We start from the raw sequence: 27,421 nt of genomic DNA, 5'->3' as shown, positions 1-27,421 counted from the left end.
CCGATTTCAGCTCAATGAAAGGAAGACCATTCAAACACTATATACTATGGTAATGTGGTCAATTTTGCAAGTAGTAACTTTGCTATGACCCAGTGAATTTAAGCACAGCCTTGTGAAATGCTTTGCAGGGAGAATGGTGGTTTTCAAACATTTTTTTAAATCAGCTGTGGAACTCATTCTCCAACCAAAAGCTTTTGAGGAGAACCTAATATGCTAAGCAGATGAATGCAGCATCTCCATAGGTAGAAGACTGCCCCCCACCTCCCACTCTAACCCCTCTCTGAGCCATAGGCCACTCCATCAGCAGTAGCCACTGGATGGAGCTCCCTGGAACCCACTATCTGAAAACACGCACAGTTTCCTTCCCCAGCCCTTTTCAGCTTTTACTGGGGTGTGGATGGAAAAGAGCACATCTTAACTTTTTTCTATTTTCTTCAATTCAGCTCAAGAATACTGTTTTCTATGTAAATCTGTTCCTTAGCATGTGTGTAAATTCTGCTCTTTTGAAAGAATGCATTTTTGTGTATTTACCATGTTGTCTTAACTTTACTCTAAGTTCTTTATGGCAGAAATCTTTGTTGTCCTGCTTTGGAATCACATACAATACCAAATATAGTAGGAAGTAATGAAAAAGAGGATGTGAAAGGTTAAGACAACTAATTCAAGTCTGAATTGTAAACACAGAAAATTGAAGAAACAATTTCATATATAGATCCCCCTTCCTTCTTTCATCCAATCCCTGTCTTCTCCCCTTCTTGCCCTCAAAGGTCATGACTATACTTGTCTCACATTCTTTCATCAGAATGAAACCAGATCCCTTCCCCAACCCCCAATAAGTAATCACAGAAAATCTGCTTTGACTACAGGAAAATGCTCACTTTTATTTTATGTTATGGCCTTATTTCCTGTATCTTCTTTAATGATTACAAATTAATTAATGGATGATATAGAAATTCCAAATAAAACGTATTGAATTTAGGCTACTGCACTAACACAGTCCACTCAGAGGATTTTTTTACCAATTACTAACCAAAGCAGTGTGTACTCAATTTGCTTAATAATGAGAATTGGTCTCTAGATGAATGTGTCTTGGTGATAATGTGGTACTAGCAGACAAATGTGTGAAAAGTGCTTTCCAAGGAAGCATTATTTATATTTTCCCAGAGGTATCCGATTACTTTCCTGTATTTTTAGATTAATTTCCTTTCAGTGGGTTCCTATTCTAAAAAGCTAAGGCAATGGACTTCTGGGGAAAAAATCATATTTGAATCCTTAAGTTCTGATCTATCAGATTGGATATAAACACACTATAAATTAGAAGTTTCTGCTACTGATGCTACATATTAAGATGCATAAAATATTCACTGAATGGAGTATATGTAAGCAGGATATTTTGGAGAGTATTCAAAATGCTAACATTCTAGACTCTAGGGAAATTGCTCTTAAGGAAAAATATACATTTATAGAGACATTTTCAGATCTCCTAAAATTTTATTGTGAGGCACTATATGATACAATCAAAAAACACTGAATTTGGAATCACAACAACCTAGCTCTAATTCTGGCTCTATCACCAACTAACTAACTCTGCTTACTTTTCTTATTGTTCCTCAGTTCCTCACTGATGTGAGATTTGGACATTTATACTGAAATTTAAGTTTATTGTCCTCTGCAAAGTCAATGTCCCTGATTAGAGCGCACTGACAATGCCTCCCTGTAACTCCTATGAGAGGGAGTAGAAGACACTTAAAGGAGATGATTTAAAATATCATCAAAAGCATTGAAAGCATTCTTTAGGGGTTGGTGACACTCATTCATTCATTCATTCATTCATTCATTCATTCTAGCAACATATTAGCACATATCCAAATAAATTAACATGAAGTGTTTTAGCAGATTATGCAATTATAAAAAAAAAAACAAGTCTTAGATATTCTGCTGGATGTAAAATTAGCATAAATTAACATTTTGTTTATGTTTTTAACCAATCAAAAGAACAGATTGCTTTCAATCTCCTCAAAATCACCTAATTTTATTTCCAAAGTATTTTAGGCAGTGATAGCCTCTGCCCCATCAGATACAGAGCATCAAAATTAAGCAGAGTGGCAATGATTTCTTGGATATGACACCAAAAACTCAGGCAACAAAAGTAAAAATAGACAAGTGTAACTACATCAAACTTAAAAATTTGTGTGTGCCAAAAGACAATGAACAGTGCAAAGGCAGCCTATGGAATGGAAAAAAAAAATTTGCAGGTCATATGTTTAATAAAGGATTAATATCAGAATATATACAGAACTCCTATGATTCAACAATAAAAAATCAAATAACCCAATTTAAAAATGGGCAAAGAACTTGAACAGACATTTCTCCAAAGAAGATATACAAATGGCCAACAAGTATACGAAAAGATGCTTAATACCACTAATTATCAGTGAAATGCAAACTAAAACCACAATGAAATACCACCTCACACCTAATAAAATGGCTACTATAAAAACAACACCACAGAAAATAACAAGTGTTGTCGAGAATATGAAAAAATTAGAACCCTTGTGCACTGTTGGTAGGATTATAAAACGATGCAATCACCATGGAAAACAGTATGATGATGCATCAAATAATTAAAAATAGTACTACCATTATAACCCAGCAATCTCATTTCTGGGTATATACCCAAAAGCATTGAAAGCAAGGTTTCAAAAATGTATTTGTACACCCCAAGTTCACAGCAGCACTATTCATAAGACACAAAAGATGGAAGCAACCCAAATGTCCATTGAGGGATGAATGGATAAACAAAAAATGGCATACACACACACACACACACACACACACACACACACACAAACTAGTATATATAGTTTCATCTTTAAAAAGAAAGGCAATTACATGCTACAATACGGATGAACCTTCAGGACATATGCTAAGCAAAATAAACCAGTCATGAAAAGACAAATACTATATGATTGCACTTACATGAAATATCTAAAACAGTCAATATTAGCCCAGCCGACGTAGCTCAGTTGTTTGAGCATCAGACCATGTACCAAGAAGTCACCAGTTCAATTCTCGGTCAGAGCACATGCCCAGGTTTTGAACTCCATCCCCAGTAGGGGGATGCAGGAGGCAGCCAAACAATGTTTCTCTCTCATCGATGTTTCTCTCTCTCTCTCATCCTCTCCCTAAAAACTAATAAAAACATATTTTAAAACAGTCAATGCTATAAATTGCATTATGTCCCTCCAAAATTCATGTTAAATATAAGTAGAGGTAGGGTTCTAAGCCAATGTGACTGTATTTGAAAGATAGGGCCCTTAACAAAGTACTTAAGTTAAATGTGGTCATAAGAATGAAACCCTAATCTGATAAGACTAGTTATCTTATCAGAAGAGAGACATAAGAGATCTCTCTCTTTCTCTCCATAAGCAAAGAGAGATCATGTGAGGTCATAGCAACAAGATATTTGTCAGGAAGAGAGGCCTTAGTAGAGACCAATCCTGACACACTTTGATCTTGGTCTTCCAGCCTCTAGAACTCAGAAAATAAATCTCTGTTAATTTTTAAGCCATCCAGTCTGTGGTATTTTGTTATGGCAGCACTAGCAGACTAATACAGTCAAATTTATAAAAACAAAAAATAAGAGGGATTGGGGAAAGTGGGAAGAGAAGAGTTGTGTTTAATGAGTGTAGAGTTTCAAATTTGCAAGATAAAATAGTTCTGGAGGTATATTTTACAACAATCCTATACAATAAAAGGCTAATATGCAAATTGACCAAACTGTGGAACTACTGGTCACTATGATGCACACTGACCACCAAGGGGCAGACGCTCAATGTAGGAGCTGCCCCCTGGTGGTCAGTGTCCTCCCACAGGGGGAGTGCTGCTCATGCTCAGCCAGAAGCCGTGAGCCCAGCTTTGGGGCCCCGATCACGACTGGCGGGGGGCAGGGCCCCAAGAAGCTGGGCTCATAGTTGACGATGGCAGGAGCCTCTCCTGCCTCCACAGCAGCACTAAGGATGTCCGACGGACAGCTTAGGCCCACACCCTGCGTGCTCCCAGACTATGAGAGGGTGCAGGCCGGGCTGAGGGACCCTCCCCTCTCCCCGCAAGTGTACATGCATTGGGCTTCTAGTGTGAATATACTTGACATTATCGAACTATAGACTTAAAAAAAACTGTCAAGATGGTAAATTTTATGTTATGTGGTTTTTATCCCAATAAATACACAGAATTTCCATTTTCTTGCTGAAATAAAAGAATAAAAAGATAAGAAATACAACTTCACAAATAAAAATAACCACTAATACTATTTTATACATATGAAATGCATATGGATGTGGTTTATATTTGTTTTTATTTCATTAGAAAAAGCAATAATGATGACTGTCTAAGGGCAAAAATAACACTTCTGTTTTAGAAGCAATAATTACCTATATATAGCCAACAGAGAGAAACCTAGTTAGTTTATAAAATATAATCTCTAAATTCTACTACAACTAGGGGTGAATATAACATGCCTTTAACATTTCCTCCCTCAGTATATTTTGCAAGAAAATGTTATTAATACAAGAACATAGAATAGGTCTTCTAAGTTCAAATTCTCTGAATTCTTAAATTGGATATCTCTTGAAAAAGGTGGGAAGAACAAATAGCACTACTAGGACTTGTGTAACTTATACAATGAAGAGAATTCAATTTAGCTTAAAAAACAGCAATAACAACAATACTTATTTACACTTACTGATTACATTCCCCTAGCTCTTTTCTCTTAAAAATATGAGAACAAAGGACTTGATACCTATAAAATTCATCATTTAATAAAAATAAATCTATTCTTCATGTATCCCTAACAGAAAAAAGAGAAAAATGTAATAATAAACATTTAGATTACATTTTCTAACAAAGTTAACATGTAAGATTATAGAGATTTTGGCTCATGCCACAGTAAAATTTCTCTTCTTTGCAGGCCTAAATACAATTTCAAGAAAATGTTGGGCTATGACACCCAGAGGGATAAGATAGACTCAGCTGGATTTTAGGAGATAATCTAGATTAGGGTTTCTCCACTTTTGGCATCATTAGCATTTGGGGCTAGATAATTCTTTGTTGTAGGAGGTCTCCAATGCATTGTAAGATGTTTAAGAGCTTCCCTGGCTCTACCTACTAGATGCCAGCCCCCCCCCACCCCCCCCCCCCCGCCCCCAAGTTTTAACAACCAAAAATGTCTCCAGACACTGCCAATGTCCCCTGAGGGGAAAATTACCCCCAGACTAGAGAATGAGGACACAGATAAACTGATGAATTGGCAGATTAAATGGCAAAAGTTAACTTTAGTTAACAAAGCTAAAAAAGTAATATTTAGTATCTAAATCTGATATGCAAACTCAAGAATGTGAGTTGTAGGGTAATTGTAGGTGAAGGAAGGAGAGATTAAAAAAATAGATTTCAAAATGTTAAGAGATATGTGTGTCTATTGCTAGAAAGAAAGAACATTCTAAAAATATTACTGCCACTTTTTTGTGTGAGTGCTTAAGGAAATAAAACCCTTGTTACATTTGCTATTTTCCTCTTTTAGACTGCCATCTGGCAATCCATATTTCCACTAGAAAAAATTCTAGCCAACTGGACTAAAATAGTTAATGCACCAACCCATGCACCAAAAATATGCCAGGGAATCTATGCTTCCTCAGTCGTGCCCCAAAAGATAGAAACTATCGTCCTCAGAAAATAAAAGTAAATAACTCACAGGATGCTTACACAACTTGGCAAAATTCCCCTCCTACCTTGGGAGGTGGGGGGACCAAGTCACACAGTAGCTGGAGGAAAAGCACAACAGAAGTATATGAAACAAGCAAACTAAAGTAATCAAACTCATTTATTGGACGTCAACTCATTCCCAAGACATATGGAGTTAAAAAATAAAGAGTCCACTAATCAAATACAAGAGAACACAACCTAAATAGTCATTATATTTCTGATGTCACAGAGATTTGTTAGGAATGAATGAAATAATGGGACAGGTGTAATGATCCGTGTAACACTCCTCAGGAAAGGCAGTGCGAAGATTCTTCATAATAATGAACACAAGGTTCACCACCATAACTGAATCTACTCCCACTTCCTTTTTCTTAATACCCAGAGCTTTAAAGTACAGCTGCAAATCTACTTCTGCCCACCCCTATAACGCAAAAACTGATATCAAAACCAGAAGAAAATGACTTTTCCATATTCACAGTGAGATTTAACACACTCTTCTGAAAAATTCACATTTCAAATAAATAAAAAAAGATGATTTAAAAAGGTTTTAATAAACTTGACTAAATAAATCTAAATATATAAAGGCAGACATACATCCACACTAGTGAATAAAGAATATAATCAATGAACAACTTAAAAGTTTACTATGTATTAGAATACACACACACACACACACACACACACACCACACACCACACACCACACACACACACACACACACACACACACACACAGCTAAACAAAGTTCCCAAAGCATCACATACACATAAGCCTTATTCTCTGATCACGCATTAATAAAACACAAGGATAGTCAAGTGAACCTATTTCATTTAGACACATAAGCCTTATTCTCTGATCACGCATTAATAAAACACAAGGATAGTCAAGTGAACCTATTTCATTTAGACTGGCATCAGATGCGCAAAAATCTAAATGGCAGTTTGAGTGAGGGTGCAGGAAAATGGGCATTTATAGAAACTTCAGTTGGGAATATAAATCCATAATATCTTTTTGCAAAACAATTTGATATTATCTATCAAAATTTTAAATGTCATACCCTTTGACTCAGCAATTATACTTTTAAAAATCATTATTACAAAAATAGTACACATAATCACAAAACAAATGTACAACACACACAGGACAGTACTAACTACAGCAGCAAAAAAGTAACAACCCGAATATCTATCGACAGAAAAATGATTAAATATTTACAGTACATCCATTTCATAAAATGCTGAGCACTGATATAGACAGAATCTCCAAGATACAGTGTTTTTTTAAGTGTAAAAAATATACATGTACCATTCAACTTATGTTAAAATATAATATAACAGAAAAAAGGAAAGGACGAATACACAACATACTTTTTACTTCTGGAAAGAGAAAGGATGGAGAACTTCCATATTTGACTTCATATTTGTCTCTACTGTATGAATATTTTATGAATTATACTGCCTGCATAATTCAAAGTCAAGCAATGATTTTTAAAATTTTCTTATTTACTTCCCAGAAAAAGACTGGGACCTTTCTGTTCCTGGTACAACTTTGATGGAACCCATTTTAGAGTACAGGACAAGTATAACTTCCAATCTGTTCAAATAAGAAGACTCTGTTTCCTCTGCCGGGAATGCTTTTCCCAGCAATAAGCCTCACTCCGTAACTTCCTTCAAGTTTTCCAATTAAATATCATCTTAATCCAAGGAACCGTCCTTGCCTTTTCAATATAAAATGAAAAACCTTCCCATGCCCATTTTACCACTCCCCAACTACCTCACCTAACTTTAAATTCACTAGCCGTGCTATTTACACCTGTGTCTTAGCATCCTTATCGCTAAACTAGAGGCCTAATGCACAAAGATTCATGCAAGAATGGGCCTAACTTCCCCTGGCTGCCGGTACCGCCTTCGCTCAGGCTGGAGCCGCCTTTCCGCCTTTGCTCTGGCTCGGAGCTGCCTTTCTGCCTTCACTCTGGCCCAGAGTCGCCTTTCCGCTTTCCACGCTGCCCAGAGGCCTGGAGCGGCCCTGGCTGCACCCACTGCTCAATGCCTGTGTATGCAAATTAACCCACCATCTTTGTTGGGTTAATTTGCATATGTACGCCTGATTGGCTGGTGGGCGTCGCGAAGGTACAGTCAATTTGCATCTTTCTCTTTTATTAGTGTAGAAGATGGGGGTGATAATAGTATCTACCCACAGAGTGCTGTTAGACTTAAATGAACTAGAAGCCCTTACATGAGAGTTGGTGTCATAGTAAGGGCCACATTAATCTTTGATATTTTTGCCTGTTTTGTTTATGATCTGCCTTCCCCCACTTAGAATGACAATTCAAGGAGGCAGGGACTGTGTTTTATTTGCTCTTATATCCCGAATGCCTGGAAACTGCTTATCAGTACTAGTAAATATTCATAGTTGTTGAGTCTGATTTAGTACTGCAGCCATATGTAGAGACAGCTGAGATTGTAAGAAAAAGACCAATTTTCAGTAAAAGCAAGCTTTCTGCACCTTAGCATGAATCATCTATAATAATTCAATCTACTGTGAAAGGATAACATTTAGGAGTATGACTCCAAGAAGCTTCAAGTATGGAAGCGGTACAGTAGCATTTAATTCATTAATTTCTTAACACCAACATAGCAACAGGAACTAAAACATAATGTGAAATGAGAAAACAAGAGCACAACTTACTTTTCATTCCTACTTTTGATGCATGGCTGGTAGAGGACTTTGACAGCATTCTGAGCAGAACTGGAATCTGCCTTCAATATGTCTTCCAGCAAGGGAAACTTTTTGACACTTCTGGAACTCACCAAAGATTCAATCACCAAACTGTCTGAGTTTAAAAGCCATAGCTAAAGATAAGGAGAGAAAAGTCCAAGTATAAGGATATCACCATCCTACCCCTATCTCATATCACCACTCAAATAAACAAACACAAAACAAACCTATAAAAATATCAGAAAAAACATAAGAGAACCATCTATATAATTTTTAAGGAAGGTTCGTCTTTCAAAGTATAACCATGGTAGAGTAAACAACATGATAAAGTTTGAAAAAAAGAGGAAAAAGACAACTAGCTAGAAAGAAGTATTTAATACACATATAACAAAGTTATTGTATATAGCACTCCTAAAAATCCAGCCCAATGGAAATGCAGGCAAAGAATATGAACAGCATTAACAGAAGAAATAAGTGATAAACATATAAAAATGTTAATATAACTAGCAATAAGGAAATGCAAAAATCCGATTGGCAAATACAAGAAGATTGATACCGCCAGTTCAGAAGAGGGCTTTGGATGGATATTCCCAACACTGCTGGTGGAAGAGTGAGGATTTGAATGCATGTGATTCAATCAGGGAATACTCTCAGGAGACTGGAAGTAAGGTAAACAGGATAAGGTGGAGGGAGGAGCCAGGCAAGGATATGAACTCAGCTGGAGTCTGGCTCAGCCTGATCCCACAAGGACATCATACCTAAGGTTTGTCCCACCTTGAGAAACAGGAGACCCCAGCTTCATTGCAGCTTTATTTACCAAAACCAAAAGGTAGAAACAATCTGAATGTCCATCTATGAATGAATAGATAAATAAAATGTGGCACATATATATAATGAAAGGAAATCTTATAATATGAGACCACATGGATGATGAACTTGAGGACATTTTGCTAAGTGAAACAAGCCAGACACAGAAGGACAAAAGAAAAAAAAAAAAAGCATGATCCCATTTATATGAGGAATCTAAAATAGTCTAACTCATAGAAGTAGAGAGTAGAATGGGAGTTGCCAGGGGCTGGGGGAGGGAGAAATGAGGACCTGCTATAAGTATTGTTCTTATAGTTAACAATACTGTATTGTGGGCTTAAAAATCTGTGAAGTGTCCCAGCTGGTGTAGCTCAGTTGTTTGAGCGTCATCCCATGCACCAGGAGTGGCTGATTGAATTACCAGTCAGGGCACATGCCCGGGCTACGGGCTCAATCCCCAGTAGGGGATGTGCAGGAGGCAGCTGATGGTTCTCTCTTCTCTCTCTCTCATCCATGGTTCTCTCTTCTCTCTCTCTCGCTCCCTGCATCTCTCTGAAATCAATAAAAACATACTTAAAAGAAATCTGTGAAGTGGGTAGGTCTCATGTTAAGTGTTCTTACCACAAAACAAACAAAAAAATTCATAAGAGTATCAAGTAGGAAAAAAAAAAGAAACAGAATTCTGTTATACTGACCAAGAAAAACCATTAAAACCTGAGTGAAAACTTTGTTTTGTGTTATGAGCTTCTACAGAGCAGGAATCAGGTTGTATTTCTTTCTATATCCATAGTATCTAGCACATAGAAGCATTTGATCATTTGTTACTAAGTTAAGGAAGTTTTATTTGTGAATTAAACTGATATTCAAATTAAGCTGACATTAAAAATTCTTTGTTTTTTAAATCAACTGTTTTCTAGACCTGAGAATTAAGAAAAAAGAATGACAAAAACTAAAGAATTACTGGGACCCTGTGTTACTAGGGCGACAAAAAGCTGAAATAATTTCTTACCAAGATGTATGGTTTGCTGTCATGACCTTGAACACTGAATCTGAAAGTGCTTCTAGCAGAGGAGAGTTCCACTAGGCACTGAGCGACAGTGCTCTGTACAAATTGAGACCTGTTTGAACAGAAATAAATTTTCACAATGTGCCTCTCATAATAACTCTAAATGGCAAGATGAGCCAAAAATACCCACAGGGTACCTAAAAGACAGAGGCACGTGCATGCCAGATTCTTCTATATGCCACCCTTTCCCTCACAACCTGTGCTAATGTGGATTTTAATATATTTTAATGTATTTGCTCTAGTCTTCTTATATCCTGTTATCCAATCCTTAATACATTTTCCACCCCAAACGTTACTGAATAAAAAACAGTATGTCAGCCCTGGCGGGTGGCTCAGTGGTTAGAGTGTCAGCCTGCACACTGAAGGGTCGTCGGTTTGATTCCCGGTCAAGGGTGCGTACTTCTGTTGTGGATTCAGCTCCCTACCCCTAGTTGGGGCACATTTGGGAGGCAGCCAGTGGATGTGTCTCTCTCACATTGATGTTTCACTCTCTTTCTCTGTCTCCCTCTCCCGCCCTGTGAAAAGCAATGGGAAAAATATCCACAGGTGAGAATTAACAAAACAAAAAACAAAGTATGTCAGACAAGTCAATGTTCCACTTGTGCTGCACATTAAACAGTGATTAGCTAAGTTTAAAAAGGCAAGGCATTTCCTCCCAAACATTAGGCAGCATTATCTACAATATTTTCATTTGGATCCCCTAAAGCAGCGGTTCTCAACCTGTGGGTCCCGACCCCTTTGGCGGTCGAATGACCCTTTCACAGGAATCGCCTAAGACCATCCTGCATATCAGATATTTACATTACGATTCATAACAGTAGCAATATTACAGTTATAAAGTGGCAACAAAAATAATTTTATGGTTGGGTCACATGAGGAACTGTATTTAAAGGGCCAGAAGGTTGAGAACCACTGCTAAAGTATCAGATCTTAGGTACCTAAGAAAGCATTTATAGGAGAATAATATGAGACCCTAAATTAGGGTTATATTTAGATTGCCAAAATCATTAGACATCAATAATGAACTAAAATAAAGACATATATACTATAGTTAACTTTTGTTTGCAAACTAAAACAATTTGAAGAAAAGAAACACTAATGGATTTAGTGGCTAAGTACCACTTAAAAACACACACACAAAACATTAGGAAACTGAACCATGTCTCAAATTTTAAGTACATCAAATTACAACCAAAAATAATTATTCAAAAACTTATTGATGGTTAGGTTATAAGACCTTGGATATCTGGCACATAGAAAGAAACAAAAAATCTGAATTAGATTTATATGAGCACATTTGTCTATAACATCATGTAAGCAAATCATAAATAAATCCTCAAGTCTTTTACAAGTGTGGTTTGGTCCAACTAACCTTTCCAAATAAAGAGAAATATAAATAAAAATGAATTCCCAAGTAATCCATTGTACCTATCTTTTCCTACATTTGAAATTACAGAATAAATATAATTTGCTATTGTACCTTGGTATGATGGGAAAATTTCTCTCAGATGGCTGCATAATCACCTCTGTCATATAAAACTTAATGGTTTCTAGAAAGAAAAAATAGAACATAAAAAACTCCCCGTATTTTTATTGTGGGCATGTTGGTCCCAAATTATGACATTCAAACTAAATAGTAGATATACTGGTAAAATTAAAATTCTGTAAAAGTTTTTAAAAAGTGACTGAGTTTAAGAAGATAAAGCCTTGATGACTACAAGGAGACAGCCCTGATACTTCAGACAGCTTGGTGTCACTTCAGAAGAGCATGTTCCAAGTGCATCTGATGTAGCAAGACTCTGCTCACACATGTGGAAGATTATAAAAATTAGTCACACAGCTGTGGCCTATTATTTAGAAACTAGTCGCTTGGTTTCTGCATTTCAACAGAGTAGCTACAAACCTAGAAGTCACTGAAAAAGGCTTTTTGGTCTTTTAAAGTACCTAAAGCCCTTGCACAGATGCTGTGAACCTTACATTAGTATTTACCCAAAATTTCACTGAGTTTATAAAAGTACAATTCCCATCAAATCTGGTTATCTGATTACTTAGTTTACAGAAAATTTTAAACAGTAAAGTAAATATCTCATAGAAATAAATATAAACACAACCATTTTGTATTATTTAAAAATCCATGGAAAAGATGTACTCTCACTGGCAATGAAGGAAATACAAATTAAAATGAAATTATTTTTGCATCAAATAAATAAAATAATTTTAATGATAAGGTGCAGCACTAATGAACACATAGAGAAATGGGTACACATTCACAAACTGTTGTCAGAATTGAAAATTATATATTTCTGAAAAGTCACTTGTCAAAGGCCTTAAAAATGTGTATATATTTTGATACCATAAGAATTTATCTCAAAAGAATACTCATAGGTATCTCCAAAAATGTATCCATATAATGATGCTCATAATAGAAAAATATTGAAAAATTAAATGTCTAAAAATTAAGGATGGTTAGGTTAAATAAACAATTATACATTTAGGGACAAGAATTCTATTTAGTCATTAAAAATAATGTACCAAATAATTTTTGTGTTTTTATAAGATAAAATTTGTTCCTAATATATTTTGTAAAAAATGTTTTCAATTGCCCAATACAGAAAAAGGCCAAAAAAATCAATACTGTTTAATAGATTATTATATATCTAGAGCCATAATGAATTTATTTTTCTTTGAAGTTCATTTTCACTTTACTATTTTGAAGTCATTTTACTAAATGAAGAACTGAACCTTTTAATTTTATGAAGTGATCCCTTTTACCCCAGCTGCTGTTAAAATAATTTAATCCTATAATTTTAATCCCACAGGTTATTATTAATGTTGTTTTATACAGTTAATATTAATTTAGTGCCACCCACATATTTATCACGTTTTTACCAACCCTTCTTGAATTTCGACATCTATCTGGGATCACTTTCTTCTATAGGTAATATTTCTTTTAATAAGAAACCAAACCACTAGAGGTGAAATATCTGTTTTTATTTATCAGAAAATATATTTATCTTTGTCTTGATTCTTTCATATCAGGACATTTTCACCTGACATGAAATCTTAGGTTAACTGTTTTTGACCTATGGTCATACTGACACTATCATTCCATTCTCTTCAAACGTCCATTACTACCGTTCCTTTGAAGGTGATCTGTCATTTCTCTTTGGTTGTTTTTAAGATTTTCTCTTTGCTTTTCATTTTTCTCTAGTGTCACTGTGTCTAGCTATGAATTTGTTTTAATTTACCTTTCTTGGGCCTCATATCATTAGAATTCACTGGACTTTTTGAATCTGCAGATTTTTGTTCTCCATGTTTTGTAAAATTGTCCGCAATTATCTTTACATATTGCCTATGTTCCATTCTACTTCTCTTTTCTTTCTAGAAGTTTGGTTAAACATGCGTTAAATCTTCTCAGAGTATAATTTATGTCCCTTACTCTCTCCTATATGCCTTCTTGTCTCTGTGTCAGATTACAGATTTTTTTTTTTTACTTAGGTATCTTATGTTCATTAATGCTTTCTCCAAATAGTAACTACTCTGCCATTAAACCACTCACTGAATTTTACATTTCAATTATAATTTATTATTATTACTTTTAAATTTGTTTATTGATTTTAGAGAGAGGAAGGGAAAAGGGGAGAAAGAAAGAGAAATGCTGATGTGAAAGAGAAACATCAATCGGTTACCTCCTATATGCACCCTGAGCGGTGACTGAATCCACAACCTGGACATGTGCCCTGACTGGGAATGGAACTGGTGACCTTTTGGTGCACTGGACAATGCTCAACCAACTAAGCCACACCAGCAAGGACTCAATTATAATATATATATATGTGTATATATATATATATATATATATATATATATATATATATATATATATATATGTATATATATATATACACACACACACGTTATATACATATATATATATTTTATTTTTATATATTTTTTAAAAATTCTATTGTGAATCTTTTCCAAATGTAGTTTCCATTTCCTTTTGAGATAAAGTCTGCCTTTTATATTGTTAAATATAGTCAGCATGGTTGTTTTATAGTTTACATCTGAAAATTCCAATAACAGAAGTCTGTTTCTATTGTTTCCTGTTTTTGTTCTTATTGATGGAACAAATAATAATTTACTTGTTCGCTTATTTATGTTTGGTTATATAGTGAACACTGCACTTGACAGATTTTGTGAGAATAATATGTTTTACAGTGAAGATACCTTCCTCCATAAGTGATTTGATTTTGCCAGGCACACAGTGTTATGTCTGTACAAAGCAGAATAACCAAGTTCAAGACCTGAAATATCCTAAAGTCCCAAAGGATTGATAAGTATTCCATAGAGCTGATCTGCTTTTGATTCACCTTCACTATTAAGATATGACTCTTCAGCATCTCATATTTTTGTATAGGCACTTACTAGGTTCCCATCTTGTATAGTCTTTGATGTCTATCCTTACTTCCCAAAGCAACCAAAATAAAAGTTCCAATTTTAGAGAACTGGCAAATTGCAGGGGAAAAAAGGTGGCTTCAATTTTGTGCTAAACTCTTTTGAGTTTGCTTTTGTGGTAATTTCCACAAAATTTCCATTTATCTTGCTCCTCATTCCTTCCTGTGGATTCCAATTACTGCTGGTATCTTTTACTTTAGCCTGAATAACTTTCCTGAGAATATTCTGTAGAGAAGATCTTCTAGTAATACATTATTTCCATCTATTTATATAAAAATGTCCTCATTGTGCCTTCCTTTTCAAAAGATAGTTTTGCTGGGTATAGAATTGTTAGTTGACAGGTGTTCCCTCTCCCTAGGATTTTGAATATCTCATTTTAGTGTCTTCTGGCTGTCATTATTTCTGTAAGTCAGCCTCAATTATATCCTGAAATTCCTATATGTGATATTTTGTTTTGCTCTTGCTACTTTGAATATTCTCTTTGCATCTTTAGCTTTTTCTTAATATATATTCCTTATTTCAGAGAAGGAGAGATAGAAATATCAGTGATGAAAGAGAATCATCAATTGGCTGCCTCCTGCATTCCCCACAATGGGAATCAAGCCCGCAACCCAGGCATGTGCCCTGACCGGGAATTGAACTGTGACCTCCTGGTTCATAGGTCAATGCTCAAACACTGAGCCACACTGGCAGGGCTTTTCACTTTTAGGTTTTATCAGTTTGATTATAATGTGCCTGGGTGAAGTGTTCTTTTGGTTTACTCTATTTGAGATTCATTACAGTACTTGGATCTGAAAGTTAATATTTTTCAGCAATTTTGCCAATATTTCAGCCATTTTTTTCTATAATTTTTTTTCCTGACCTTTGTTTTTCTCCTCACCTTCTGAGACTCCAATTACACATTTATTGAAAAACTTAAGATTGTACCACGAATCTCTGAGGTTCTATTCATTATGCTTTAGACTTTTTTCTTTCTGTTCTTTGGGTTGATTAATTTCTATTAATCTACTTCAGTGATTTTTTTTCTTCTGTCGTCTCAAATATGTGGCTTAGCTAATCCAACGATTTTACAGTTACTGTAATTGTCAGCTCTGCAATTATCAACTGGTTCTTCTTTTTAAATTTCCATTTTGTTGAGATTTGCCCTTAGTTCACTCAAGAGGCTTTTTAAAATTCTTTGCCATATTTATAATAGCTGCTCAATACCTCTGTCTGCTAAATCTAATATTTGTGCTTTGCACCTGTTTATTGAATTCTGTTTTTTTCCTTGAGTATGAATCACTCTGTTCTATCTCTTTGCCTACAATTTCTAGATGGAAGTAAGACATCATATGAAATACATTGCAGCAATTCTGGATTGTCTTTTGCTCTCTTAAGGGTTACTGGTTTATAGATATAGCCCAGATTCACACTGTGAAATATGTCTTTCCACAGTGTGTAGCCTCTCATGACTCCGCTCAGTTTTGTTTGGCCGGTTCACTGGAGAGTATGTACTGTACTTGTATCGTTTAGCTGTCAGCAAATTTGGGAAGAAGTTCTGCTCAAACACCTCAAGCCAGTAAGGCTCCCACCTTCTGCTGCTCAAGTTGTATGTGGACTGAAGAATGCAATCCGAGGTACAGCAAATCGGCAGGTCTCCCCAAGTTTTTAATTCTTACTGAACTCTCTGCACCTATGGCATGCACGTACAGTTTAGCAGTCAGCCAGAGTTGTGCGAAGAAGGTGACATCTCAGCCCTTCTATGGCCTTGATGCTCCCAAAATTTTCCTCTTTAATTTCCAGTTTCTCCCGCAACCAAAATTACCACCTGTAAACCATAAAGCTGAGTGCTTCCTGCCCAAGTTGAGGCAGGGGGCATGGCAATGCCCCCAAGAGACAAGGGTACAATTTGCCATTCTAAGCAAAAGCAATAGCAGTTTCTCATAACTAAATCATTCTTCAAATCACTGCTTCATTCTGGTCTTCCAGCGACTGCTCTTCATGTTTTGAACTTGTACAGTCCTGTATTTGTTTTCTACAGAATGGAACTATTCTTTATAGCACTGTTTTTGAAAGTGGGGTCCTACTAATTTACTTTCAAAGTAGGGGTGAATCTCTCTTACATCACCTCACACACCCTCAACATATATTCACCCCCAAATATACTTATATATTACATCATAAAGATTTTTGGTTAAATCAATATTCGGTTACACTATGGAGATCATAATGATACAATGGCAGTATTTCATTTCCTTTCTTGCTCAGTCTTCTGTTTTCCTGCAGTGTATAATTGCTTTCTTTTTCATGTGTTTAATTTTCCGAGCACCTTTACCTAATTCTTCCGTTGTGATGAAGTGATTTGTCTCAAGATTATTTGTTTCATGTGATCAAACAAATAAAAAAATTTATCAGTTTCACCTTACAACTGAAAATGCCTTTACTGCAATCTTCTCTCCTCCTGATTCACCCCAGGCTGTTATTCTCTAGGCCCGCTGCACATCCCTCATCCTGAGACTTCTTTATCTTGCTCTCCTGTGTTAGATAATCTGTTTCCTAAATCCCATGTCCTCTCTCTTCAGACTGAATCCCTAGTTTTGGTGATAAATATCCTATGCTAGATTCCTAAGGAATATATACCTTTGCGATCTATATTTTAAAATCATGTTATTTCCAGAAATGTATTTGTTATCTTCATACTTGATTCATGGTTTGTCTGTGTATAGTATTCTGGGTTAAAAATCTTTTTTCTTCTAAATTATGAAGGTATCGCTTCATTGTCTTTTAGCTTTCAGCACTGCTGTGAAGTTCTAATTCCTAATCCTTGCCCAACTACCTCCTTTTATTCTCTCTGGAAACTTCATCCTTAGTGTTCAGAAATCACTCAATGATGTGGCTTGGAGTAGCTTCCCTGCTATTCCTCTATTAATTATACTTGACACTTAGTGGGCCCTTTCTATTGACAAACTTAAGCCCTTGCTCTGGAAAATAGCCTTGTGATATATTTTTTGGTATTTTTTGTCCTTTGATAATTCCCTACACGCTATTGTCTCTATTCTCATTTTCTAGAATTCCCATTATCTAGATGTTAGATGTCCTAAAAGGCTCAGTGCATTCATTCACTCAACAAATATTACTAGATACCCATCATGTGCCACATGTTCTAAGTGCTGGGATTACATGATAAATGAGATAGACAATATCCTTATCCTCCAGAAACTTACGTGATGATTTTTTTTAAATACTTCCTTTCCCAATTTTCAGTCTCTGTCAATTGTTTCTGATTTCTAAGTTAGCGCCTTAATTTTATCATCCAGTCCTTTGGTTAGTTTTTTAAGTCATTACACCTTTAATTCTATATTCTCCAAATTATGGAGGTAGTATTATTTCATTCTTCAAGGACATTTATTATGCTTTTGAAAAGATTTTCTTCTATTTTATACATAATTTGTTTCTTCTCAGTGCCTTTGCTATGCTAACTTGATTATTTATTTGCGTTGGTCTCTTTCATGTTGGAATTTCCCTCAAATATTTGTTGATTGTCAGCAATCCATTCATATTTAAGTGTAAGGTAATGAAATGTAAGGGAAAGCTTTTGGGTATAGGTATAAGGCTTGTTGATTGTAGGATAGTTGAATATAAGCTCGATTTTGTTGAATGATCCCTAAGAATCTGTGTCTCCTATGGGGCGCGGCTACAGTGTTTTGGCCAGGTTCAAGCCTCGGACTAATGAAAGGACAGGGTCCTCTCACTGCCACGTGCAAGTCCCAGCTGGAGGGCAGGGCCCTCCCAGTACAGTTATAACCAACGGCTATAGTTGTAAGCTTGAACCTATGGTCCGAACACGTGGCCCCACGTGCCTTGTGATAGAGTTCGGGTGCATGTAGTTGAGTAGGGTTGGAACTCACGAGAATGCTGTAAACAACTTGATCACGCCCCTACTTTGCCTCGTGGCATCTGCTATAAAATAAAGACACGGCTTGTGGGCGCTGGCGCTGTCTCCCCATCAGGGAGCAGCGTCCCACCGAGACCCAGCTTTCATTCTCTTGTCTGTCTTTTCTCAATCCTTTCACCCCTCCACTCAGGATCACCTTTGGCGGTAACAGTCTCCAAATCCTTTCTCTGATTGGTACTCTTCCATTACTTCAAGAAAGGGTTCTCCAATCTCCTAGCTTGAAAGTATAAGCAAGTTGCAAGGGGAGGAGGAGAAACAGGAGCTCCCTATATCAACTATATCAATCATCCTGCTTCCAGCTCTTTGTCTCAGACTGCCTTCCCTGTTCCTGCTGCCCCCAAATTGTAACCAGTTCTGGGGTTCTACAATGAATACTGGCTCACTTCTCACCCAAATAACCTTCTGCAGACACTTAGGCTGTGGCTCTCCCCACATTGCCAAGTTTGTTCCCAAGGGTGTCTCTCAGCTTTATAGCTTCGAAAAAAGTTTGCCTACATCTCTTGTTTACATCACTGCTATGTCCTCTCTATTTCTCTTTGTCACTGCGCATGTGTATCTTTTTAATTACTCAACATACATTTTGACTAGACTTCAGGGAGGAGTGAAAAGCATTTAAAAAAATAATTCATTTTATCTAACTTAAATTTTCTAAGTTGTTGCTTAAGGGGCTTGCTTTCATTCTCCAAAAATAACAGTGAAGAGGACTGCATCCTCTACTGCTGCTCATTCTTCCCTTTCTGTTCACTCCAAGGAAGTAACTACTTACAAGATTCCAATTATATTAAAAACGATTATTCATCTCCCACAAAGCTATCACAGCATGTTGTAGCTGTAGATATTTTTAAACTATATCTTTAAATAGTATACATTTTAATTACTGGGATTTTCATTATTACATTTCAAAGCAGTATAACATAGACTTTATATAAAATATAATTAACATTATTGGGAAGAATAAGGAGCAAAGTACAAAATTCAAAATGTATTTTCTTCCATTTCAAAAAGTTCTCTCCCACCCTTAGCCCCAAAATACATCCCTGAGGCAGAGGGCAGCCAAGACAAGCAACTTTTCCATCATCTCTGGCAACCAACTCTTCTGATTGAGGAACTGTGTCAAGAAAAAATCTCCAATCTTCTTTAAGACAGACCCAACTACAAAGTTTATATAATTGCTTTATATCTACAGAGAATATGAATATTACAAATGACCCTACTTCTTAATGCTTAAAATTCAATACCATGTAGTTATAAAGGTCAAAATACACAAAGTTCTTAGTCTATTGGATGTTAGTTGATTTCTATTTTTAAAAGTATAGAAATCAATTTTAGAATTTATAAATTCTAAAATAAATAAATAAATAAAAGTATAAATTCTATAACATATATTAGTCATCTCTCTTTCATACATATTTCCTATAAAACCTATTTTGACTCTTACTCCAGTGTATTTTATAGGCTTTTTAATAAAAAGGCAATCATTTTGGCTTTTTCTTACCTGATGACATGGTCTCTCCCAACATTACCTTGCAACGCTTACAAATTACTTTGGTATTTGCCTTTGGTTTCTGTAGAACAGAAAAATGTCAATTAAATGTCATTCTGCTTTTCTTAAAAGGAACATATAATTTTAACATAGTCTCTAGGGTATACATTGAACTTTACATTTTATTTTGCCCTCTCCTAAATACTGGGAATACATTTAGCTTGTATGCATAACTCACATACACAGACATAATTTTTTTCAAGTCTAAAGACAGAATAGTGAACCGAATGATTTTTCCAAACCTAGCCACTTCTTGATAATCTAAATGTTGCCAGACAATTTGAATAAGGAGAGCTTTACATTGCTAAAAAGCACCTGCAAATATCCCTGTCATTTAGAATTAGCACATGGTAGGCAACAAGGGCAGAGAGGGTAGGTGACTTGCCTCAACTCATGTGTCTAGAAAACAGAAGAATCAGAACTTGAACTCATTATTTTGACTCCTACTCCAGTGTAGCTTATGTTAAAGTAATCTATAATTCATAACCACCCATCAGAAGCTAAAAATATCTAACCCATTCATATAATTTTATTTTTCCAGTTAACATATGCATCAGAACAGAAAAGATGGCTAGTGTTCTGGGACAAATTCCTGAAACATTCTTAAACTTCAAAAATCCGTACTCATCATTTGGGATACAGATTAAAATAGCTAGCATTCACCTAATCATTAAGCAAACAAAAAATGCTCTTTATGACACAGAGAATAGAGGGTAGTTACCAGAGGTGAGGCTGGGTGTGGGTGGGGGGTAAGGCAAAAATGGGCGAAGGGGGTCAAAATAGGTAAAAATAAATAAATTTTAAATAAATAAAGAAGTCCTGGGATGTATTGTACAGCATGGCAACTATAATTAATAAAACTATATTTCATATTTGAAAGTTACTGAGAGTGAATCTTAAAAGTATTCATCACAAGAAAAACAAATGTAACTGTAAGGTGATAAATGTTAACTAGAATTATTGTGATGACCATTTTTGCAGTATGTACAAATAGCAAATCCTTATATAGTATACCTGAAAGTAATATGTTATATGTCAATTATACCTCAATTTAAAAAAATCTTCCTAATTTGTGGTTTGTTGTAGAAGTTATGTTATAAGCAATAGCAAAGTGGTTAAAAGCTCAGAGTCTGGGGCCAGACTTCCTAAGTTCAAATCCCAGCTCTGTTATTTACTAGACTTGTGACCTTGGGCAAGTTATCTGTCCTGTGTTGGTTTCCTTATCTGTGAAATGGACTTAATAGTAATCTTTAACTCACAGTTGTTTATTAGGATTTAGAAAAGAGTGTTATAAAGCACTGTCCTGGGTACATGGTAACTACTAAGATGGATGTTACATAAATATACTATTGGCACAAATCATTCCAGAAATGGGCAGAAAACCCATACCCTCCCACAAGGGACTGCTTTTTCGCCCTTTACTAGGCAGCCACTGTACATTAATTAAGAATCTTAAAAAAAAAAAAAATGAAAGCAAGCCCTTTTCACATCCATAGTAATATCTGTGTTAAAGCCACACACTATTTGTCTCACCCAGATATACTGCTAAATGGCAGAAGTCACATAAAAGTGGGCAGGGAGAAGACATTTCTGCAACTCTGGCCACCTGAGGTCATCCCCCTTGGGAAGTCCCAGAATAGAATGCGGGTCTAAGTGAGGAAATAGTGACTTTCTGATGTGGGGTAACATATGTAGTAATCTAAGGAATAAGTCTTAACAGATTAGTATAAGGAAGTAGAATTATATTTCCCATGACATAAATGTTTCCTGAAAAACTGTACACAAAGCACATTTAAACTGAGTTCCATGGATGTGCTGCTAGTACCTGATCTTGGTTGACATTTGAATCTTGGTCCCCTAGATGCTAAAGCTTATGCTTGTAATCACTATGCCAACTATTTTCCAAATCAATTCATGGAATCAATTCAATGGGTTATAGCATGAATTAAAATACCACAGTGCTTCAAACATAAGGTAAGTACTGCTTCAAGACCCTTTTACTTGAGGGGTGTGTGTGTAGTCAAATCTTAATGGAAAAAATGTATTTCTGAGTTTAGTGAGAGATCAAAAAAAGTCCAAAGCCACAGATGTAGAAACCAAGGCAGGAGCCACTTTGTTCAGGTTCAGGCAAGGTTACAGGAGACAGTTCAGAAACCAGTATGTTCAATTGTAAAGTTTGACATTTTGGCAGTCTCGTGCTTTCTTACAGTAAAACCTTTCTGTATGGCTTCAAAGTGGTATTAAAGATACTTTATAAAGAGTCCTACTTGGTACAAGTTAAGTCAGACCATCCCGATTAAGCCTTGCCTAAAACTAAGGACTTTGCTAAAAATTAATATAGGGTGTTGGAGTAGCAATGCTTGAGAAGGGATTTTTCTAGTGGAAATGGAAATTTTTTCATCAGGTGCTCTGTTATGTATTTTATTTATTTATAGCACACTTCGCTTTGTCTTTCAATGAAGTAGGAAAAGTGGGTTTTGTTGGTATGTCCTTAAAATAAGATTCTATCTTTTTAAGACATAGTAATCAGGATTTTATAATATGATCAATAAAAAGCAAATGACCTCAAACAACCAAATGTGTGACAGTGAAATATACTTTTAATACAATTTGGAAAATTTGTATACAGCCTTTATTGTATCATAAGTAATCACTGTTAATTTTGTCAGATGTGAAAATGACACTGTGGTTATGTAAAAAAGAAACACCCATATAGGGATCAAATGACATAATGTCTTGGATTTGCTTTAAAGTACACACATAAAATAATAATGAAAAGGACAGGTAAAGAATACTTTGTGAATCAAGTCAATTGGTATACTGAAGTTTAGAATTCTGTTCTGTTTACATTGGTGAATGTTTACAAAGTCCAACACATCATTCTAAGAAAATAAAAAAGGATATCTTCATGGATTTAACAAAACACATTACCCAAATCAAAAAATAATTGATAAGTACCCCAGGAAAGGAAAAAAGGTAAAGCTGGTTGCCATACTTGCCATCCTATATAATAAAACCCTTATATGCAAATCGGCCAAACATAGAACAACTGGTCGCTATGATGTGCACTGACCACCAGGGGGCAGACGCTCAATGCAGGAGCTGCCTCCTGGTGGTCAGTGTGGTCCTAGAGGGGTAGGGCTGCTCAGCCAGAAGCCAGGCTCATAGATGGTGAGTGCAGTGGTGGTGGCAGGAGCCTCTCCCACCTCTGCTGCAGGCGGGTGGTAAGGAGCGAGGGGTCCCGGACTGCAAGAGGGATGAGCAGTTGGACATCCCCCAAGGGGTCCCAGACTGCGAGAGGGTGCAGGCCGGGCTGAGGGACCACCCCCCACCCCCAAGTGCACAAAATTTCATGCACCGGGCTTCTAGTCTATAATATAACTGCAGTTCAATTTAATTTGTTCTTTAAAAAAATATGGTAAAGTCGTATATGTGGCCATACTTTTGAGAATAATTTTATGAATCTTACAAAATGGTTGGGGTGCCATCCTTACCACTCTATTAAAAGACACAAAGCTTCTATGCTGGTAGACATGAAAATATAGCACAAGAGATAACACACAAGTGCAAAAACAGGAAAATCTCAGCAGGTATCTTTTGAAAACAAAAGGTATATATCACTGCCATGCTAACACAGGCACAAACGACAAACTGTACACGCTATGGGGATACTGAAGGGAAGAAATATGATGGACATTATATGTGTGTGTTTACGCTGTTTTAAAAATCAGATCTTTTTAATTAAAATATTATAATACTTTTAATGTTATTCAAAGAGAAACTCTGCTTTGTAATACATTGTTCTTAACCTGTGCTTAAAGGAAAGACTAAAGCAAGTTGTGCAAGGAAACAGCCTAATAGTGTGGGAACTCTACAGAGCAAACATCAGAGACACTGTTGTGACTAATTAAATCAATATATCTGAGAGATGGCACTGCTGCTCAGAGGGGATTAGACTCCTGTCCGCGTTTTTATTTTCCTTTGTGTTGTTTCCATTTCTAAGGACCCTTGATGTTGTCTCACCAAAAAAAAAAGTTTCCCAAGAGATACCATTAGGATGCTGTGTCAACGTGTGACATTTCAAAACCCTGCTGGACGGCTAGGCTGGGTGAGAAACAGGTTTCCAACAGCGCAGAGCAGCCTTGTTCCCACAGGAGCCTTGAGAGCACTGTTTAAGCAGGCCCTCTAAATTTATGTTACTATTTTGGTCACGGGCATACGCTTTGGACTGCTGCAATATGCAATTAAAGTGAAACTTCCATCCAGGCTAGCTTGAAAACAATCTTGCCAACAGTAGCTTGTCATGATAGTAATTTCTCAGTCTCCTTGATACTAAAAACCATAGTGTTTGAATAAGGAGGGTCTTCCTTTAAGAAATAGTATAGTTGTTCGCAATTAAGAGAAATTGTTGTAAGTGGCATCCTATAACTGATAAAGATATAAATGCGATGAATATATGTCAATAGTGTAGAATTTATCTAAAAAAGTGTAATTCATGGTTTCTCTTAATCTTCACTCCACTTCCACTCATGCCCTCCAAACATTTTTAAAAAATTTATAGCTTAATCATAAAAATCAAAGTTAAAATACATAAAACAGTATAGTATTAGAATATAAATTTAGTATAAAATATTTTAATAAAACCATATTAAACATAATTATAACAGATTTACATTAACTTCTTACCATTTATCTTTTAACATTATAGAATAACATACTATAATTTAAAACAAACCATATTTATGTAAAGGGATCTGGGTTACGGTGAGAGATGAGACATGTAAATAATTATAACAACTTAACCTTGTTATCTGAGGAACTTCCTTAATCCCCCTCAAAATAGAAAATAGTTCTATAAACTAACTTTCAATCCAAGAGCTGCCCAGCTGCTGCAAATTTCCTGAAGTGGCCCAGTTCTCATTACAAAAATTAAATGAGCTCTAGATGAAACTTAACATACATTGCCTATGTCCCTACCAATAAGCAGATGTTAAGATAAAAATTCTCTGGCAATGATGTTCTTTACCTTTTCAATCACATCTGTATTGACTTGCCATCAGGAGAATGATTTCTCACCGGACCAAGTCAATGCCATTGATTTTCTTTTAAAATAAGGTAAACCACTTGTTCTCTGCGGTGAGAGGAAATTGCCTTCTCCCTAAAGCAACTTGGAGAGCAAGAGCCACCTGACCTCATGCTGTCAACCACCAGTAGAGCCTGCAGCACAAGCTTCATTTCCACGCTTTTCCTCTTTTCCCTGGCATCTGCTTTTATGACGTGAGCAGAAGTCTAGACTATGAACCTAACTGTAGTAGCTATCCTGGAGCAAGAGAACAATTTTAATTTAAATCAGACTGATGAGGACAAAACGTACATGGATTATGGAATATCGTCCTCAAAACAGGAAAGTAAGTAGGGCACTTGGGTTTGTAAAATGGTAACATTCCCAATTCTAGACATAAAGAAATTCTCTCCCCTCCATCCTTCAGCCCCTGTGGACTGTTTCGGTCTTTAGAACTGTCTGTGTGACATACCCTGAATTAAGAAAAGATGGGAGAAGCCAGTTTCTAAGCCAACCTCTAAATTAGCACCAAGTATTCTGAAAAGGTATTTTACCGATTTAAAATGGTTCTCGGAAGGCGGACAGTGCATCTCCCCTGGAGCTACTTGAGGACTTGGCTGCCAGGTGTCACTTCTTAAATTCACCAAGTAGAAAGCGTCTCCAATAAGACAGTCGTTCTCTCGCGGATGAAGGGGCTTATTAGCAAAGGGGTCCGCATGGCAACACCATTCTCCAACTAGAGCTCCCCAGTTCTCCATCGGCAACGGGAGCACCCTGAGGAGCTTCCTAGTGGAAAGAGGAAAACTATTTTTTACAGAACCAAACAGAAATGTGACAGTTGCTTAATTAAGTCTGCATGAAAGATGGAAAACCCCTCATTAATCCCATTGCCCGCAGGGTTTATCTCTCCCTCTACATTACACAAGTATATATAACCCACTACAGACAATTCTGAAAAGACAGAGAGATTTAAAGAAAACAAAAATCTTCCTTTCCTTACCACCCAAGGATAAGTGACTGCTTTGTACAAGATGGCATATTTCCTTGCCACCCTTTCAAGAGACAAAGCTGTGCACATGCATATAAAGTCAGAATATGTACAAACTGCATGTTGCCTTTGTTGTTTTATTTAGTTATAATCATGATCCTTAATGACTCCATTCTATTCCATAGGAATGCCAAAACTTTTAGATCATTCCCTCATTGTTAGATATTTAGGTTTTGAGCTTCTCATTATTAACAATCTTGTGGTGAACATTCTTATGGGAAAATAATCTTGTGAGAGATTAAAAGCACAAATGGAAAATAATCATTGATCACAATTCACTTCCTTTCGAGAGAGGAAGAAAGAGATACACATTGATATGAGAGAGAAACACGATTGGTTGCCTCCCGCACGCACCCTGACCAGGGATCAAACCCACAACCTGGGTATGTGCCCTGACCATAAATTGAACCTGCAGCCTTTTGGTGTACAGGATGACACTTGCGCCAACTGAGCCACCCGGCCACAACTGGTATGCATATTTCTAAACCCAATACCTGTATTGGCCAACTGCTTTTCAAGAAAGGCTATGCCAATCTATAATTCTTCCACTTACCATCTTCAAAATTGAATACTATAATTTTTTTCATGTAATGGGTGAAATGTTTTCAATACTGCTTTTTTAAAAACATTTTATTTATTTTTAGAGAGAGAGGAAAGGAAGGAGGAAGGGAGAGAGAGGGAAGAAGGGAGAGAGAGCAAGAGCGAGAGCGAGAGAGAAATACTGATGTGAGAAACATTGACTGGTTGCCTCCTGCACATGCCCTGACTTGGGATCAAACCCTCAACCTAGGTATGTGCCCTGACTGGGAATCAAACCCGCCACCTTTTGGTGTACAGGATGACACTCCAACCAACTGAGCTACACTGGCCAGGGCTCCAATACTGCTTTAATTGGCAATTCTTTAATTCCTGGTGTGATTGAATTGGCTTTCATATTTATTGATCACTGTTTCTTCTGTGAATTGTGATCAATGATTATTTTCCAATGAGGTATTAGTCTATTCTTATTAATATGTAAAAGTATA

The 27,421-nt window shown here is 36.3% G+C and overlaps 1 protein-coding gene across 4 annotated transcripts in view; it reads right to left on the bottom strand.

Moving 5' to 3' along the window:
• The window catches only part of UBE3D (ubiquitin protein ligase E3D), a 140,562-nt gene that overhangs the window by 88,125 nt on the left and 25,016 nt on the right, over positions 1–27,421 (bottom strand). For all 4 annotated transcript variants that reach the window (XM_059701094.1, XM_059701096.1, XM_059701095.1 and 1 more), the window contains exons 4-8: positions 25,903–26,134; positions 20,239–20,308; positions 11,832–11,901; positions 10,295–10,403; positions 8,449–8,612 (exon numbers count right to left, since the gene is read on the bottom strand). In XM_059701094.1, the coding sequence (XP_059557077.1) occupies positions 8,449–8,612; positions 10,295–10,403; positions 11,832–11,901; positions 20,239–20,308; positions 25,903–26,134 (645 nt within the window). The remainder of the gene's footprint in view (positions 1–8,448; positions 8,613–10,294; positions 10,404–11,831; positions 11,902–20,238; positions 20,309–25,902; positions 26,135–27,421) is intronic.

Source organism: Myotis daubentonii, chromosome 6, assembly GCF_963259705.1.
Source record: "Myotis daubentonii chromosome 6, mMyoDau2.1, whole genome shotgun sequence".
Lineage (NCBI taxonomy): Eukaryota > Metazoa > Chordata > Mammalia > Chiroptera > Vespertilionidae > Myotis > Myotis daubentonii.
The sequence above is the reverse complement of the archived record's forward strand: the minus strand, read 5'-3'. Positions and strand labels throughout refer to the sequence as shown.